Here is a 14920-nt window from a genome sequence, read left to right as displayed (position 1 = left end):
TTTTATTTTTTCAATTTGTACAATTTTATTTTGTGTTTTAATAAAAATATATTTAATAGAATAAAAATTTAATATTTCAACATCTTCTCTACAACATTATCTCACTTTCGTTGAACCACACAATGAAGTCTTCATCACTAACATCATCATGCAATGAAGTTATCAACTTCATATCACCAATATCATCTCACCATTGAACATACTCTAAATTGAATCGAAAAGAAATCATGATGATCCATCGAAACGAATTTATAATAATTCGGCTTGATTTCTATGCATACATATGTAGTGTTTTGATTAAATTTCAAATAAAAAAATAACTTGATTCGATAATATTATTACCTACAAAATTGAATGTTCCCATACCAATGTAAGTATGTAACGCTGTCCCGTCTCAAAAAGACGCAGTGGGTTCTTTAACCCGCCATAGGTCATGTAGATTGACAAATTAGGTCAACCGGAAAACTATGATTTTCCTTGGCAACATTTGGAGCTATCATTTCTAATTTTTTATTAACATTTTATTTTTCTAAATTATTTTATTAATACGATTTTAGCATAAATTTATATTTATTTACAATTTATATTATAAAAAAGAGATCATACTCATTGTACGAAATATTGTAAATATTAATTAATACAAACATTTACATACACACACATATAACAATTGATAAATTATATATTCAAAAATAATATATATTAAAAATATATAATAAAAGATATTTTTTGTTTATCTCATATTAATCAAAGTAAAAATTATATATATGTGTGTGTCTTTTCATTTATCATTTACAAATTTTATGTTGAATATTATTTCGTATACATGATATAAATATTCTTTTTACAATATAGTAATTATTAAATATGAATGTATATTTATAATTGTAATTAATATAATAATTTAAAATACAAAGATATGTATGTAGTTCAATTAATCAATTTAATAATAATATTCAACTTAAAAACAATTTAAGTAAAGGGAAAAATTGACCGTTGAGCTTAGTCATATACCAATTAAATAATTTTTAATAGTTCATGTACCAATTTGACATTTTATGAATAGATCATGTACCAAAATAATTTTTATTCATAAATAAATACATAATTGATAAGTGTAATAACATGGTAAAACATAATTTGATGTTTCCTTCGTTGGTTGAATCCAAGTTTCTATATATCCGGAGTGTGTTTTATTTAGTTTCTTATCTAAAATATCAATATTTAAGATTAATAAAATATTTTTTTGTTGATGCATACGGAAAAAACAATGACAAATTTTGTAGATATTTTTCAGTTTTAGTTGTTGATAAATAGAATGATTGAATTTGAGTTTTTTCTGGTAAATAAAATTTTATCGTATGAGAAGAGTAATTATTTAAAGATAAAATTGTCTGCAAAATAATTATATATATAAAGGTTGCGTTTACATGGGATTGAGTAAGGATAGATTAAAGTATGATTATTAAGATAATTTGATAGGATTTAGAGTTTTTATGGATAAATAATAATATGTTTAGTTGGATGGATTAAAAAAAATTTACTCTCTCACCTTGTAAAGATTTATAATTCCATGAAAAATTTAGGGCTAAAAATCATCTGTGAATCCTCTCATTAACGGGTCGAAATATTTATACTTATTTTCAATTTTGCAAGTAAACATAGGATTAGTTGGCATTAATTATGTAATTTTTTATTTATCAAAACAAGTAAACACAACCAAATTGTATTATTAACATTTTTGAAATGAAAATAACGTTTCCAAAAATATATAAGAATAACAGTAGTAAGATATCATCATATGACAACTAATTTGGACCACATATATAAAGTAATTTATAAAGCCCAAACATATATTGAGTAAAGTCCAAATAGATATATTACCCAAATGTAAAATATCATTTACAATAAACTTGGGACATGCATATATAGCATTTAAAGCCCATATATGTGACCTATTTGGGGTCAGTATAACCAGATTCGTCTTGAGCTTGAGATTACCGACTACCATATATTAAATTGAAAAATAAAAATAATACAGTTATTTTTCATTTTAATTATTTAAAAATTTGATTTAAACGCACTTTCGGATCATTAGTCTTTTCTAAAAGTAAAGAATTGAGAAAGTTCATCCAAATAAATAACAATAGACAGTAAATTTTTTTTTTTGGTACAAACATAATCAGTTTCATCATCTAATTTATGAAATAAATATTTTCAAATATTTATGACGAGGTTAAATTGAGAAGAATCATAATGATCAATCGAAATGAATTTATTATAATTCGGTTTGATTTCTATGCATGTATATAATATTTTTGATTAAATTTCAAATAAAAAACGACTTGATTCTATAATAGTATCACATACTAACCGAGACCGAATGCTTTTCGCACCTTGTAATATATTGCCACATCCCAAACAGACGTAATGGGCTCTTTAACTCGCCGTTACTCATTGATGTTGAAAGATGAAATGTACTCGAAACAATATATAATAATAAAAAAAAATTATTTTAATATATGAAAAATATTCTTCACCGTGGAATGGATACACGGTAAAAATTCTTTTTTACGGTCGTAACAAAGAAGAAACCTCGTGGCCAAATTTTAGCCTCTCATTGTTGGAGAGCTAAAAAAGTAGAGAGGCCGGAGAGGACTCCACACTCCAATTGTCCACTTCCAAAAATCTATAACTCTTATCATCATTCAATCTCGACCCTCCGTTGTCACCCATCCAACGATCACCAACCCTTATATCTAACCATATCCAGCTAAGGATCCATCTCTACATCAAAAACTCCGCACTTCACTTCTCACTCCCCCAACTATCTCAATAATGGCTTCCATCGCCCTCAAATCCTTCGTCGGACTCCGCCACTCCACGCCGTTGGACAGCCATTCCGCCGCCGCCGCTGCTACCAAGCCTGCCGTTCCTTCCCACCGCCGCAAAGTGCTGCGTGTCCAAGCATCGAAATCTAGTCCAAGAGTCACTGGCCGCAACCTCAGAGTGGCTGTTGTGGGCGGTGGTCCCGCTGGTGGTTCTGCGGCGGAGACGCTTGCCAAGGGTGGCATTGAGACTGTCCTCTTCGAACGCAAGATGGACAACTGCAAGCCGTGCGGCGGCGCTATCCCGCTATGCATGGTGGGAGAATTCGACCTTCCGTTGGATATCATTGACCGGAGGGTGACGAAGATGAAAATGATCTCACCGTCGAATGTGGCGGTGGACATTGGGCGAACACTCAAGCCACACGAGTATATCGGGATGGTCCGCCGTGAAGTGCTCGATTCCTACCTGCGCGACCGCGCTGCCGCCGCCGGTTCCACCGTCGTCAACGGGCTTTTCTTGAAAATGGACCTCCCTAAAGAGAAAAACGCCCCCTACGTTCTGCACTACACCGATTACAATTCTAAATCCGGTGGCGCAGGGGAGAAGAAAACAATCGAAGTGGATGCCGTAATCGGCGCAGATGGAGCCAACTCCCGCGTAGCTAAAGGCATAGGCGCCGGCGACTACGAATACGCCATCGCATTCCAAGAGCGCATCAGAATCCCCGATTCCAAAATGAAGTACTACGAGGATCTGGCAGAAATGTACGTCGGTGACGATGTTTCCCCGGACTTCTACGGCTGGGTTTTCCCCAAATGCGACCACGTAGCCGTGGGCACCGGCACCGTAACCCACAAAGGAGACATCAAGAAATTCCAAACGGCCACCAGAATCCGAGCGCAGGACAAAATCGAAGGAGGCAAAATCATCCGGGTCGAGGCGCACCCAATCCCAGAACACCCGAGACCCCGAAGAGTCCTCGAACGGGTAGCACTAGTCGGAGACGCAGCGGGATACGTGACGAAATGCTCCGGCGAAGGGATATACTTCGCAGCAAAAAGCGGGCGAATGTGCGCGGAAGCCATAGTGGAAGGATCCGAAAACGGGAAGCGAATGGTGGACGAAAGTGATCTTCGAGTCTACTTGGAGAAATGGGACAAGACTTACTGGCCCACATACAAGGTATTGGATGTGCTGCAGAAGGTGTTTTACCGATCGAATCCGGCGAGGGAAGCTTTCGTAGAGATGTGCGCGGACGAATATGTGCAGAAGATGACATTCGACAGCTATTTGTACAAGAAAGTTGTGCCTGGGAACCCATTGGATGATTTGAAATTGGCTGTGAATACCATTGGAAGTTTGGTGAGGGCTAATGCTTTGAGGAAGGAGATGGAGAAGCTGACTGTCTGAGACTTCTATCTATCTCTTCGAATTGTATCGTTGTTATACAACATGTTGTCGTGTCTAATGATGTTTGATGAAATTGAGGAAGAAAATAACTATATTTTTATCCCCAAAAAAAAAAAAATTGTTTCTTTTGGTTACTGGTTTGTTTGATTGAATTTAGGCTTCCATTTGGTGTATTATTTCTTCATTCCATCTAACTTAAATATTCCGTGATTCAGCAGCAGAATTGGCTTAAGATTGAAAGAATGTACAAACTGCATCGCCAAACATAAGCAGAATCAATTTCTCACGCACATAATGAAATACCATTACATCGCGATATCTTGTGATAGTTGCTGTTGGTCTCTTGTTGATTTTTGCAACGTATAATGCCACTAAAAATTGAAGTATACAATTTTTTTTTTTACTATTCGAATTCGTGATGATAATTAAGGAACAAAGGGTTTGCTAAGATTGCTAAAATGGGTAATGCTACATGTACACAAAGGGTTACACGTTGGGTTACACAATGCACTTGAAATTACATGATTATCCCTGCACTTTATTTGGAAAAAATCTTTCAAAAATGCTTGTATGATAATCATGTAATTTCAAATAACTTGTGTAACCCAACATATAATCCTCCGTGTACATGTAGCATTATCTAGCTAAAATTTGCTAAAAACGGAATAGTTGAATTCTCAAGAATTCGTTGACGGAGTTGGACTCAGTTCATCGGTATTTTAGTAGCCGTCGGCCCAAATAGTGGGTCAGGTATTACCTACGTTAACTCGTTAAGTGTCGTTAGCTTTGACCCAAAGTATATTTGGGCCGTTGAATTTGATGGGCTCAACGATTTACTATTTGGGCCTGTACCAACTAGTTTCGTCATCTTTGTGTATCTGACTCCGTTAAATAGAGCACTAGTTTAATCTTTATATAAAAAACGAGTTATTTGCATCAAATATCCTTGTGAAATATTGAAAATGTATACTTTTTTCTGTGAAATTTTAATAGGTATCTTCAACATTGACCTTTTATAAAATTAGCACACTCGTCCCTTCAGATGAGTGATTGTTGCGCACGCGCCCTCATGCGAATGGACAAATATTTGATATTTTTTTTGCACCAAATACATTTGTGAAATATTTAAAATACATATTTAACCCATTGAGAGTATAATTTTTAAATCTATTCAACTCATAATATACAATTTTTAAAGTTCAATTATAAAATATTTAGCAAACAATTTTCGTTTTATTAATTTTTATTTTTATTTTAAATTTAAATTTATTATGATTAATTAATTGTTTTCTAAAAAAATATTATTATTTTATTTTGCTATCATTATTTTATTACACTCACTTCGTGTTTCCAACTTCTCTATTAAACATGCATTCATAACGATATTTAAATACATAAAAGTACCAATATATTAAACCAAAATAATAAGTTCATGCATATTAATTTTCAATTTAGGACTATATATTTTGAACCAAAATCTAAATTTTTTAAAATGCATTGCAGAATTTGCATTAAATAATAATACACAATATTTATTAAGATCCAATTATAAAATATTTTCAAACATTTGTAATTTATTTTATTTTATTTTTATTTTAAATTTATAATTCTTAATTAATTTGTTTCTAAAAAATATTATTACTTTATCTCGTTATCATTATTTTATCAAATAACTTCGTGTTTTCAACTTTTCCTTTAAACATGATTCATAAGTAATGATTTAAATATCTAAAAGTACCAAAATATTGAACCAAAATGATAAGTTTATGAATATTACTTTTCCGATTAAGAATTATATAACCACGTTATTTTTTTATTATTTATTAAAAATTGTGCAATGCATATTTTCGAAAAATTGGTTCAATAATATACAGTCCTAAATCGAAAAAATAATATGTTTGAACTTATCAATTTAATTCAATATTTTGGTACTTGAAATTATTTAAATCTTAGTTTGTGAATAAATGTTTAATGGAGAAGTTGAAATACGAAGTGAGTTTAATAAAATAATGATAGCAAGATAAAGTAATATTATGTTTTTAAAAAATAATTAATTAATGATAATATATTTAAAATAAAAAATAAAAATTAATAAAACAAAAAATGTTTGCTAAATATTTATAATTGGATCTTAATAAAAATTGTGTATTATGTGTTTGATAGATTTAAAAATTATATTCTAAAAGGGTGAATATGTATTTTTAATATTTCAAAGGGGTATTTAGTGCAAAAAAATATCAAAATGTTTGCCCATTCGCATGAGAGGCTGCATAACATTCACTCATCTGAAGGGTTAAGTGTGCTAATTTTATAAAAGATTAGAATTGAAGATGCCTATTAAAATTTCACATGAGAAAATTGTGCATTTTTAATATTTCACAGGAGTGTTTGGTACAAATAACTCTATAAAAAACGATGATAATTTTTTGATACGATCTCTAGATATTTCACACGAACATTATTTAATTTAAAAAATTATAATACATATTTATATCATATCATTCAAATGTCAAAGATGTTTTTTTTTAAAAAAAAAAAAAATTACCCTAGGATGTTACTCTTTGCAACTCATAAACCCATTAAACTGACCTTAATCGCATAGCATCATAGTACACGGTGTTAAATATCCAATATCTTATATTTTAGGATTTTTTTTGTTTATATGTGTTTTTTTTTTTTTTTGGGATTTTTGTGTTCTATTTGTTTAATTTTTGTTTTATTTCGTTATCTGTTTTTTTTTTTTGGGATAATTGTCGTCTTTTTCGATTTGACATGAACTTAATATATGTTGTGTTGTTATATAGTATTAATAATGCGTGATACATCAACACAATGGAAAAGAACTAAAATGAAGGGAATTTTTTTAAAAAAATTAAAAATGAAATTTAATTACATAAAATATGATAAGAACAAACACAATTTGAGTCTATGCGAAACTCCTTCAACAAGAAAACAATCTCAAATTCTCGATATCCCTCTTTTCCCCTTTATTTACAATTTATACTTCTTCCAATTTAAAAAAAAAAACAAGAAAACAACAAGCGAATTACAATTTTTATAATTAACTAAAAAGATGAAAAGTATGCTCTTCTGATCACATGACATAATCCTTCATCTATTTGTAACTTTGGAAGCCTTCTAGAACAATGATGCGTATATTTTCATTATCTTTTTTGCGCATGTTTTTGGGACTCGTTTCTATTTTGGTCCACTTCGTTCATAATTATCTTTTGTTCGGTCCAATCTAATAACTGTTGGTTCAATAACAATAAGCTCTTGTTGAGCGGAACATCATATCAAAATATCAAAATTACGTACTCACAAAATTTAAAAGACTAAAAATACCGTTTTCTCCATATTTTAATACTGAGTTAAGTTGCTAATGATGATTAATGATTATATCGGGGAAACTTCGATTGACAAAGAAATAGGAATCGACATTCCGTAAGTAGGACCGGACCCTTTGCATGAATCGAGAATATTCCTTCATTGGCCTTTTTCTTCAAAAGTATTTCACATCATCAAGAATGTGATGTGACGATTAATGTGACAAATAAACAGAGAAAATGCATTTTTAGTCAATTTGAAATTAGTTTGAATATGAAGATCGATAAATTTTTTTCAATGAACGAGAAGCCCCTATTTGATAAAATAATATCCAACAAATCACATTTTATTTATATATAAAAAAAGAAACAATAACACAATTTGTATTAAATTATTAAATATACATACGACCGGGGTAAGGATTTGAGACAAAGTTGTGCGGCGGAGAAGCTTATGGTAGCTTCCTATCCCCTCTCATCCGTAAAAATCTTGCCTTTTTTCTATTCAAATTCATCTAACGATTTTTATTAATCTGTCCTCTCCAGGTTCTGTGTCGCGGGTAGAGGTAATTATGCTCTATTTCTTGTTCTTTAAATCTTTCTTTTTTCCCTGCTAATTTGCGTCGAATTAAAGATCTGTAGCATTTTAATGGATTATGAATCTCTGGTTGTTATTAAAATTGATTTGCGTGAGAACTGAAGTAACTGGGTTTTGGGGGGGGTAGGTTGAAATAACTGGGTTTTGGGGGTGGGTTTGTAGCTAAGAATTTCACGGAACTGCAGTATTCGGAAGATTTCAATTTTCCAATAAATTGTTAGTATTGAAAAGTAGCGGAAAATGTGGGAACGATACTTATAAGCTTCTAATCCTTAAATCCTAAACTTATTTTCCTGTGGCCTTGGTCTATGCTGTTGATTGTTGGCTTGTTGCTTGGCAATTTCATATTTCTTTTGTCATTTCAGGTTGCGAGATGACAACATCAGCAACCACCTTTTCCATTGGCTCCGCCGTAGCTGCTGGCTCAAAAGTTGGCCCCTATTCACAACTCAAGGCATTGAGTGCAAATTCGAAATCCGAATACCACCTTGTTAGTTTCAATGGCCTCAAACCAGCAGCCTCCATAAAACTTGACGCGAAGTCTTTGTTCACTGGCAGCGAGAGCACTGCAGCTCTGAAGCAGTTTTTCGTCAACAAATCCCAAAAGCATAACAACAGAACGTACTATCATGTTCAACCTCAAGCTTCCTACAAGGTAGCTGTTCTTGGAGCTGCTGGTGGTATAGGCCAGCCACTAGCTCTTTTGATCAAAATGTCACCACTAGTTTCTCAATTAAACCTTTATGATATAGCAAACGTGAAGGGTGTTACGGCTGATCTGAGTCACTGCAACACACCTTCGGTGGTTTCGGATTTCACTGGAGAATCCAATCTCCCCAATAGTTTGAAGGGTGCTGATGTCGTTGTCATACCTGCTGGTGTTCCAAGAAAGCCTGGTATGACCCGAGATGACCTCTTTAACATAAATGCCAACATAGTGAAAACATTAGTAGAGGCTGTTGCCGATAACTGCCCTGATGCCTTGATTCACATCATAAGCAATCCAATCAATTCGACAGTTCCAATTGCTGCTGAGGTCTTGAAAGAGAAGGGGGTGTACGATCCCAAGAAGCTCTTCGGTGTTACCACACTCGATGTAGTTCGAGCCAATACTTTCGTCGCTCAAAGAAAAAACCTGAGGCTTATTGATGTTGATGTCCCGGTTATTGGTGGCCATGCAGGAGTTACTATCCTCCCCCTGTTGTCAAAGACCAAACAGTCTGTCACTTTTAGCGACGAAGAAGTGCAAGAATTGACTGTAAGGATTCAAAATGCTGGCACAGAAGTTGTCGAGGCCAAGGCTGGAGCAGGGTCAGCTACTCTTTCGATGGCATATGCTGCAGCTCGGTTTGTTGAGTCGTCCCTCCGAGGTCTGGACGGTGATAGTGATGTTTACGAATGTGCATATGTCCAGTCCGATCTCACAGAACTGCCTTTCTTTGCCTCAAGAATTAAGCTTGGAAGAAACGGAGTTGAGGCTTTCGTTCCATCCATCCTTCAAGGATTAACTGAATACGAACAGAAGGCATTGGAAGCTCTAAAGCCGGAACTGAAGGCTAGCATTGAGAAAGGCGTAGCTTTTGTTCCGAAGCAGCCTGTGGCTGTTTAGAATTTAGTGCTGGTTGAAGCAGTATCTATCAGGAAAAATAAAGGGGTGCAGCCGTTGCGGGTTTATCTGATGTATCTGCATTCCATTTTTGTAGGCAACTTATTGAACAGTTTTCCTTCTATTGCTGTGTTGAAGTTACTTCAGCAATAGAAAACGAGTAATGCGTTGAGTTCTCCGGGAATTTAGATGTTTGAAATGCTTGATGAGAGTGCAGTTGTGCAAACATAAAATTATATACAAGTATATAACAGAACATCCTTTATGCAATTTTTTTAAATGACAGGATATATATACTGTTAAAAAAAATCTATTAAGAATGAAAAAATTTACATTTGAATGTGCTACTCATTCTGCTGAAACATCGATTTCATACAAATAAAAGTCCATGCTTCTAATTTGAAATAACCAAGAATGTAAGACCGAGGCATGCAGTGTGATGATCACAATTCAGAATGCATCAATCAGTTGCTTCTGCACCACCAAGTTCCCTCCCTCTTCCTGACTTATGAGTCCCTCCTCCCACATTCCGAATTATTGGACAACACGAGAGTGTTTGCATATCCTCTGAAGAAACAAGGTGAGTTCTTTAAAGCTTGAAGTGAAGGAAGATAACCCTCAACAGCTGCTAAATCTTCGCATCATATATCCATCTTGTCACTTGTGTTGCAACTTGAAGTTCCTCTGATTTGCCTATAGTTAGATAATAAGAATGAGAATGAAGAAATGTGATTTCATTCATTGATTGATGACGATGAACAGTATGATTTAAATAACCTATTACAACCCATAATCTTGTGACACTTGGAGGAGATCTAGGGATTCAGTTATAACAAATCTAACAACTCTTAAATAAAACAAATGAAATGAAAAGGTATTTTAGAAGAGTCTCGAAGCTCTAAATGGGCTGCAAAACTATCCGGGCTTGTCCAAAGGATTTAATGGATTGGGCTTGGAGTCTTTAACTTTCCCCCTCAAGCTCAACAGGGGATGAGAATGCACTTTGAGCTTGGATCGTAATCTGATGAATGTTGCAGCAGAAAGAGGTTTTGTAAGCACATCAGCAGTCTGATCATAGGATGAAACATGACGAACAGAGACAATGTTGGACTGAATCTTTTCTCGAACAAAATGAAGATCTAATTCTAGATGCTTCGTGCGAGCATGGAGAATAGGATTAGCACTTAAGGCAATTGTGCTAACATTGTCACACCACAACAGTGGTACTTTATCAGGAGGAATATGAAGCTCACTTAATAAAGATCGAATCCATAAAAGCTCAGACGTAGCATTGGCAAGGCTGCGATACTCTGCTTCGGTGCTAGATCGAGATACCACAGATTGTTTCTTAGAACTCCATGAGATGGGTGAATGTCCAAGAAACCAACAAAACCCAGAAACAGAGCGGCGATCATCTGGATCACTACCCCAATCGGCGTCACAGAAACCAGATAAACTGAGATCACGCGAAACACCAAGTTGAATTCCAAAGTCAAGAGTACCATGTAAGTAACGCAAGATGCATTTGACTGCTTTCCAGTGAGAGTATAAGGGTGTTTGCATAAACTGGCAGACCTTGTTGACACTATAAGCAATGTCTGGCCTAGTAATGGTCAAGTATTGCAGTGCCCCAACTGTGCTTCGATAAAGAGTGACATCGTCAAAAGGATCACCATCATGCAAAGATAACTTTACTCCAGTAGACATTGGTGTAGGTAATGGCTTTGCGTTTTCCATCTTTGTGCGAACCAGGAGATCTCGAGTATACTTTGTTTGAGTGAGAAACAAAGACTTATCAACTGAGCGAAACACCTCGATGCCGAGGAAATAAGAGACTTCACCAAGATCTTTAAGAGAAAACCTGCTACTGAGTTGAAGAATTAAGTTGTGAAGTTGAGTCTCATCATTGCCTGTGACTAAAATATCATCTACATAAACAAGTATATAAATGACATAAGTATCACCAAATTTAACAAATAATGAGGGGTCTGCTTTAGAGGGAACAAAGCCGACAGATTGAAGAGTGAATTGAAGTCTCTCAAACCAGGCCCGCGGAGCTTGTTTAAGCCCATAGATGGCTTTATGAAGCTTACAAACAAGAGGTGAAGCACCATTTTGAACTTCAAAGCCAGGTGGTTGGCGCATATAGACAACTTCATGAAGAGAACCATGCAGAAAGACATTATTAACATCAATTTGTTTGATGTTCCAGCATTTCGAAGCAGCAATGGTGAGGACAAGTCGAATCGTAGTAGGCTTCACCACAGGGCTAAAAGTGTCGGTGTAATCAATACCTTGAGTTTGGGAATATCCTTTGGCCACAAGACGGGCCTTATAACGAGCAATGGAACCATCAGGATTGGTTTTGATTTTAAACACCCACTTACAACCAATAAGTGGTGTATCAGCAGGGGCATTGACAAGAGACCAAGTATTATTTGCAACCAAGGCATTAAATTCAGTCGCCATAGCTTGACACCAATGAGGATGAAGTATGGCTTCTTTAACTGTCAAGGGTTCCTGAAAAACAGGGACATCAGTTATGTAAACCTTTGGTTTGACGATTCCTGCCTTAGCCCGAGTAATCATGTGATGAGTGTTCGAGGGGAATAGATCAGGGAGTGGTCCAGAGGAATCAGTGTTGAGGTGTTGAGGAGAAGGAGAAGTGGAAAAAGCCAGGGAGGAATTGAGATGACTTGTTGTATGAGATGGAACAGTGAGTGTTCCAGAGGAAGCATGATTATGATTTTGAGTGGAAGATGAGAACGACAAATCTAAGGATGAAAGAGGAGGGCCTGTAGTAGAAGGACTGTCCTGGCTAGAAATAACAGGAAGAAGGAGATTGGAGGGATGATTGAAAGAAGACACATTGGAGGGAGTAGACGGCCGAGAGAATGGGAAAATGGTTTCATCAAATCGAACATGCCTCGAAATATATAGCCTGCCTTCAAAACTTATACACTTATAGCCCTTGTGTTTTTCACTATAGCCAATAAAAGTGCAAGGAGTGGAGCGAAAGGCAAGTTTGTGATGAGGATATGGCCGAAGACAAGGAAAACAAAGGCACCCAAATATTTTCAACCAAGTAAAATCAGGAACCTTGTTGCACAACTGAGTAAAGGGAATAGCCCCACCAATACTCGAGGAAGGAAGTCTGTTGATGAGGTAAACAGCTGTGGAGAAAGCATCTTCCCAATATTCAAAAGGCATAGATGCGTGAGCTAGTAAAGATATTCCAGTTTCGACTATATGGCGATGCTTACGTTCAATGACCCCGTTTTGTTTAGAAGTATAAGGACATGACAGACGATGAATAATACCAGAGGATTGAAAATAATTGTATAAAGGTCGAAACTCCCCTCCCCCATCAGTTTGTATGGCTTTGAGTTTTGAATTAAACTGAAGCTCAACATATTTGTGAAAGTTAAGGAAGACTTGGCTAGCTTCAGATTTAAGGTGAAGAAAATAAATCCAAGTGTAACGTGTAAAAGCATCTACAAAACTGATATAAAAGCGTGAACCATTACGAGAAGGTGTAGAAGCTGGTCCCCAGATATCACAATAAACTAATTCAAAAGGCGCAGAAAACTTAGTGATAGAGGCGGAAAAAGGTAACTGATGACTCTTGCCAAGTTGGCAAGCTGAACAAAATTTCATTGTATCAGTTTTTGAGACTTGCCAAGTTGGCAAGCTGAACAAAATTTCAATGTATCAGTTTTTGAGATAGAGACATTACAATCGAGCAAAATTTGCTTAACAGTAGCTAGAGTAGGATGGCCTAGTCTTAGATGCCATTTATCTAAGGTATGGGACGATGCATTTGTTGAACGTGAGGGCGGAGTGTGCTGAGCAGATGCACTTGGAACAGAGAAGGTAGATTGTAGACAGGTGGCTGGAGTAGGAGAGGCCGAGAGTTGAGATCCAAGATGAAATTTGTAGAGACCATCATGCAAAGTCCCGCGGAGAAGAGTTGCTCGCGTTGCTAGGTCCTTGACAAGACAAAAAAGAGGGTGAAACTCAAAGAAGACTTGATTGTCGTGAGCAAATTGACTGACACTAATCAAGTTTTTAGTAATATTGGGGACATGAAGAAGATGCTTTAATAAAAAGGAACGTGAGGAAGTGGATGGGTGAAAATGAGAGTGACCTATATGGGCTATTGACAAACCTGCACCATTCCCCACATGAACCTTACCACCACCTGAGTATTCGGAGCCAACAGCAAGATTCCCAAATTCATTGGTCACATGATGAGAAGCACCGGAGTCGGGATACCACCATTCCTCAGGCACTGGTTCAGATCGAGTAGTAGTGAAGGCAGTAGCAGGGTAGGAGTGATGAGATGATCGATTGGAAGCCTGGGGGATGGGGCGTGAGCTGGCATTGGTCTTAGGAGCAAATTCCTGATCAAACCTATAGTAGCAAATTTCAGCAACATGGCCAGGGACCTTACAGATTTGGCATATGGGCCGACCATTATTTTGATGCCAATAGCGCCTACCCCCACGACCATTTCTTCCTCTGCCCCTACCGCGATGAGTAGTGCCGGGAGACTGATATGAAGACCCTGATGATGAAGAAGTGTGATCTGATTTCTTTTGCTGAGAAAAAGAGGTGGCATTGACAGTAGGCGATGAGTTGTCGTTGATGATATTGTAAGTATCAAGTCTGCCTTCGTGAGTCATAAGAAGAGCTCCTACCTCAGAAAGATTGAGTGTATCAACTCTAGAGGTGACATGAACCACAACTGATTCGTATTCCTGTCCAACACCACCAAGGACATACAAGATTTGATCCTCTTCAGTAATGGTATGACCACAGGCAGCAAGAATATCAATATAGCCTTTCATTTTACCAAGATACTCCTTCATGCCGAGAGCACCTGTAACACCCGGTATTTTAAATACGTATATCCGCATGCATAATTAGGATATTTAATTATTTAAATTTTAGATTTATGGATTAAATAATTATGTGAATTATTTGTGCATGATTTAATTTATTTTTAAGCATTTAACCCATAATTAGTGATTTTTATGATTTTTAGTATTTTAATTATTTTATCGCGTAGACGGGACCGTGGACGGACGAGATGACAACTTCCTAGCCAATTAATTTCATGAGCCTTTTTAGAGCCCTAAAATATTA

At 35.8% G+C, this 14920-nt stretch overlaps 2 protein-coding genes across 3 annotated transcripts; both read left to right on the top strand.

The window, feature by feature from the left end:
- Positions 1 to 2800: 2800 nt before the first annotated feature.
- Positions 2801 to 4414, top strand: LOC140882551 (geranylgeranyl diphosphate reductase, chloroplastic). Its single transcript, XM_073288617.1, has one exon. The coding sequence runs from the start codon at positions 2839 to 2841 to the stop codon at positions 4240 to 4242; it is 1404 nt and encodes a 467-aa protein (XP_073144718.1). The 5' UTR covers positions 2801 to 2838; the 3' UTR covers positions 4243 to 4414.
- A 3487-nt stretch (positions 4415 to 7901) lies between these two features.
- Positions 7902 to 10023, top strand: LOC140882062 (malate dehydrogenase, chloroplastic-like). 2 transcript variants are annotated; one of them, XM_073287810.1, is made up of 3 exons: positions 7902 to 8025; positions 8115 to 8134; positions 8532 to 10023. In XM_073287810.1, exon 3 carries the CDS (start codon positions 8540 to 8542, stop codon positions 9773 to 9775), a length of 1236 nt encoding a protein of 411 aa, XP_073143911.1. In that variant the 5' UTR covers positions 7902 to 8025; positions 8115 to 8134; positions 8532 to 8539; the 3' UTR covers positions 9776 to 10023. The 2 variants fall into 2 exon arrangements, with proteins under 2 accessions (XP_073143911.1, XP_073143910.1); XM_073287809.1 differs by having other exon boundaries at positions 8013 to 8134.
- Positions 10024 to 14920: the final 4897 nt, after the last annotated feature.

The sequence above is a fragment of the Henckelia pumila genome, chromosome 2 (assembly GCF_033568475.1).
Source record: "Henckelia pumila isolate YLH828 chromosome 2, ASM3356847v2, whole genome shotgun sequence".
NCBI lineage: Eukaryota > Viridiplantae > Streptophyta > Magnoliopsida > Lamiales > Gesneriaceae > Henckelia > Henckelia pumila.
Note: the sequence above shows the minus strand (reverse complement) of the source record. Positions and strands in the feature narration are given on the sequence as shown.

Excerpts from the sequence above, each read along its gene's own strand:
- LOC140882062 (XM_073287810.1), top strand. The coding sequence starts at position 8,540 with ATGACAACATCAGCAACCACCTTTTCCATTGGCTCCGCCGTAGCTGCT.
- LOC140882551 (XM_073288617.1), top strand. The coding sequence starts at position 2,839 with ATGGCTTCCATCGCCCTCAAATCCTTCGTCGGACTCCGCCACTCCACG.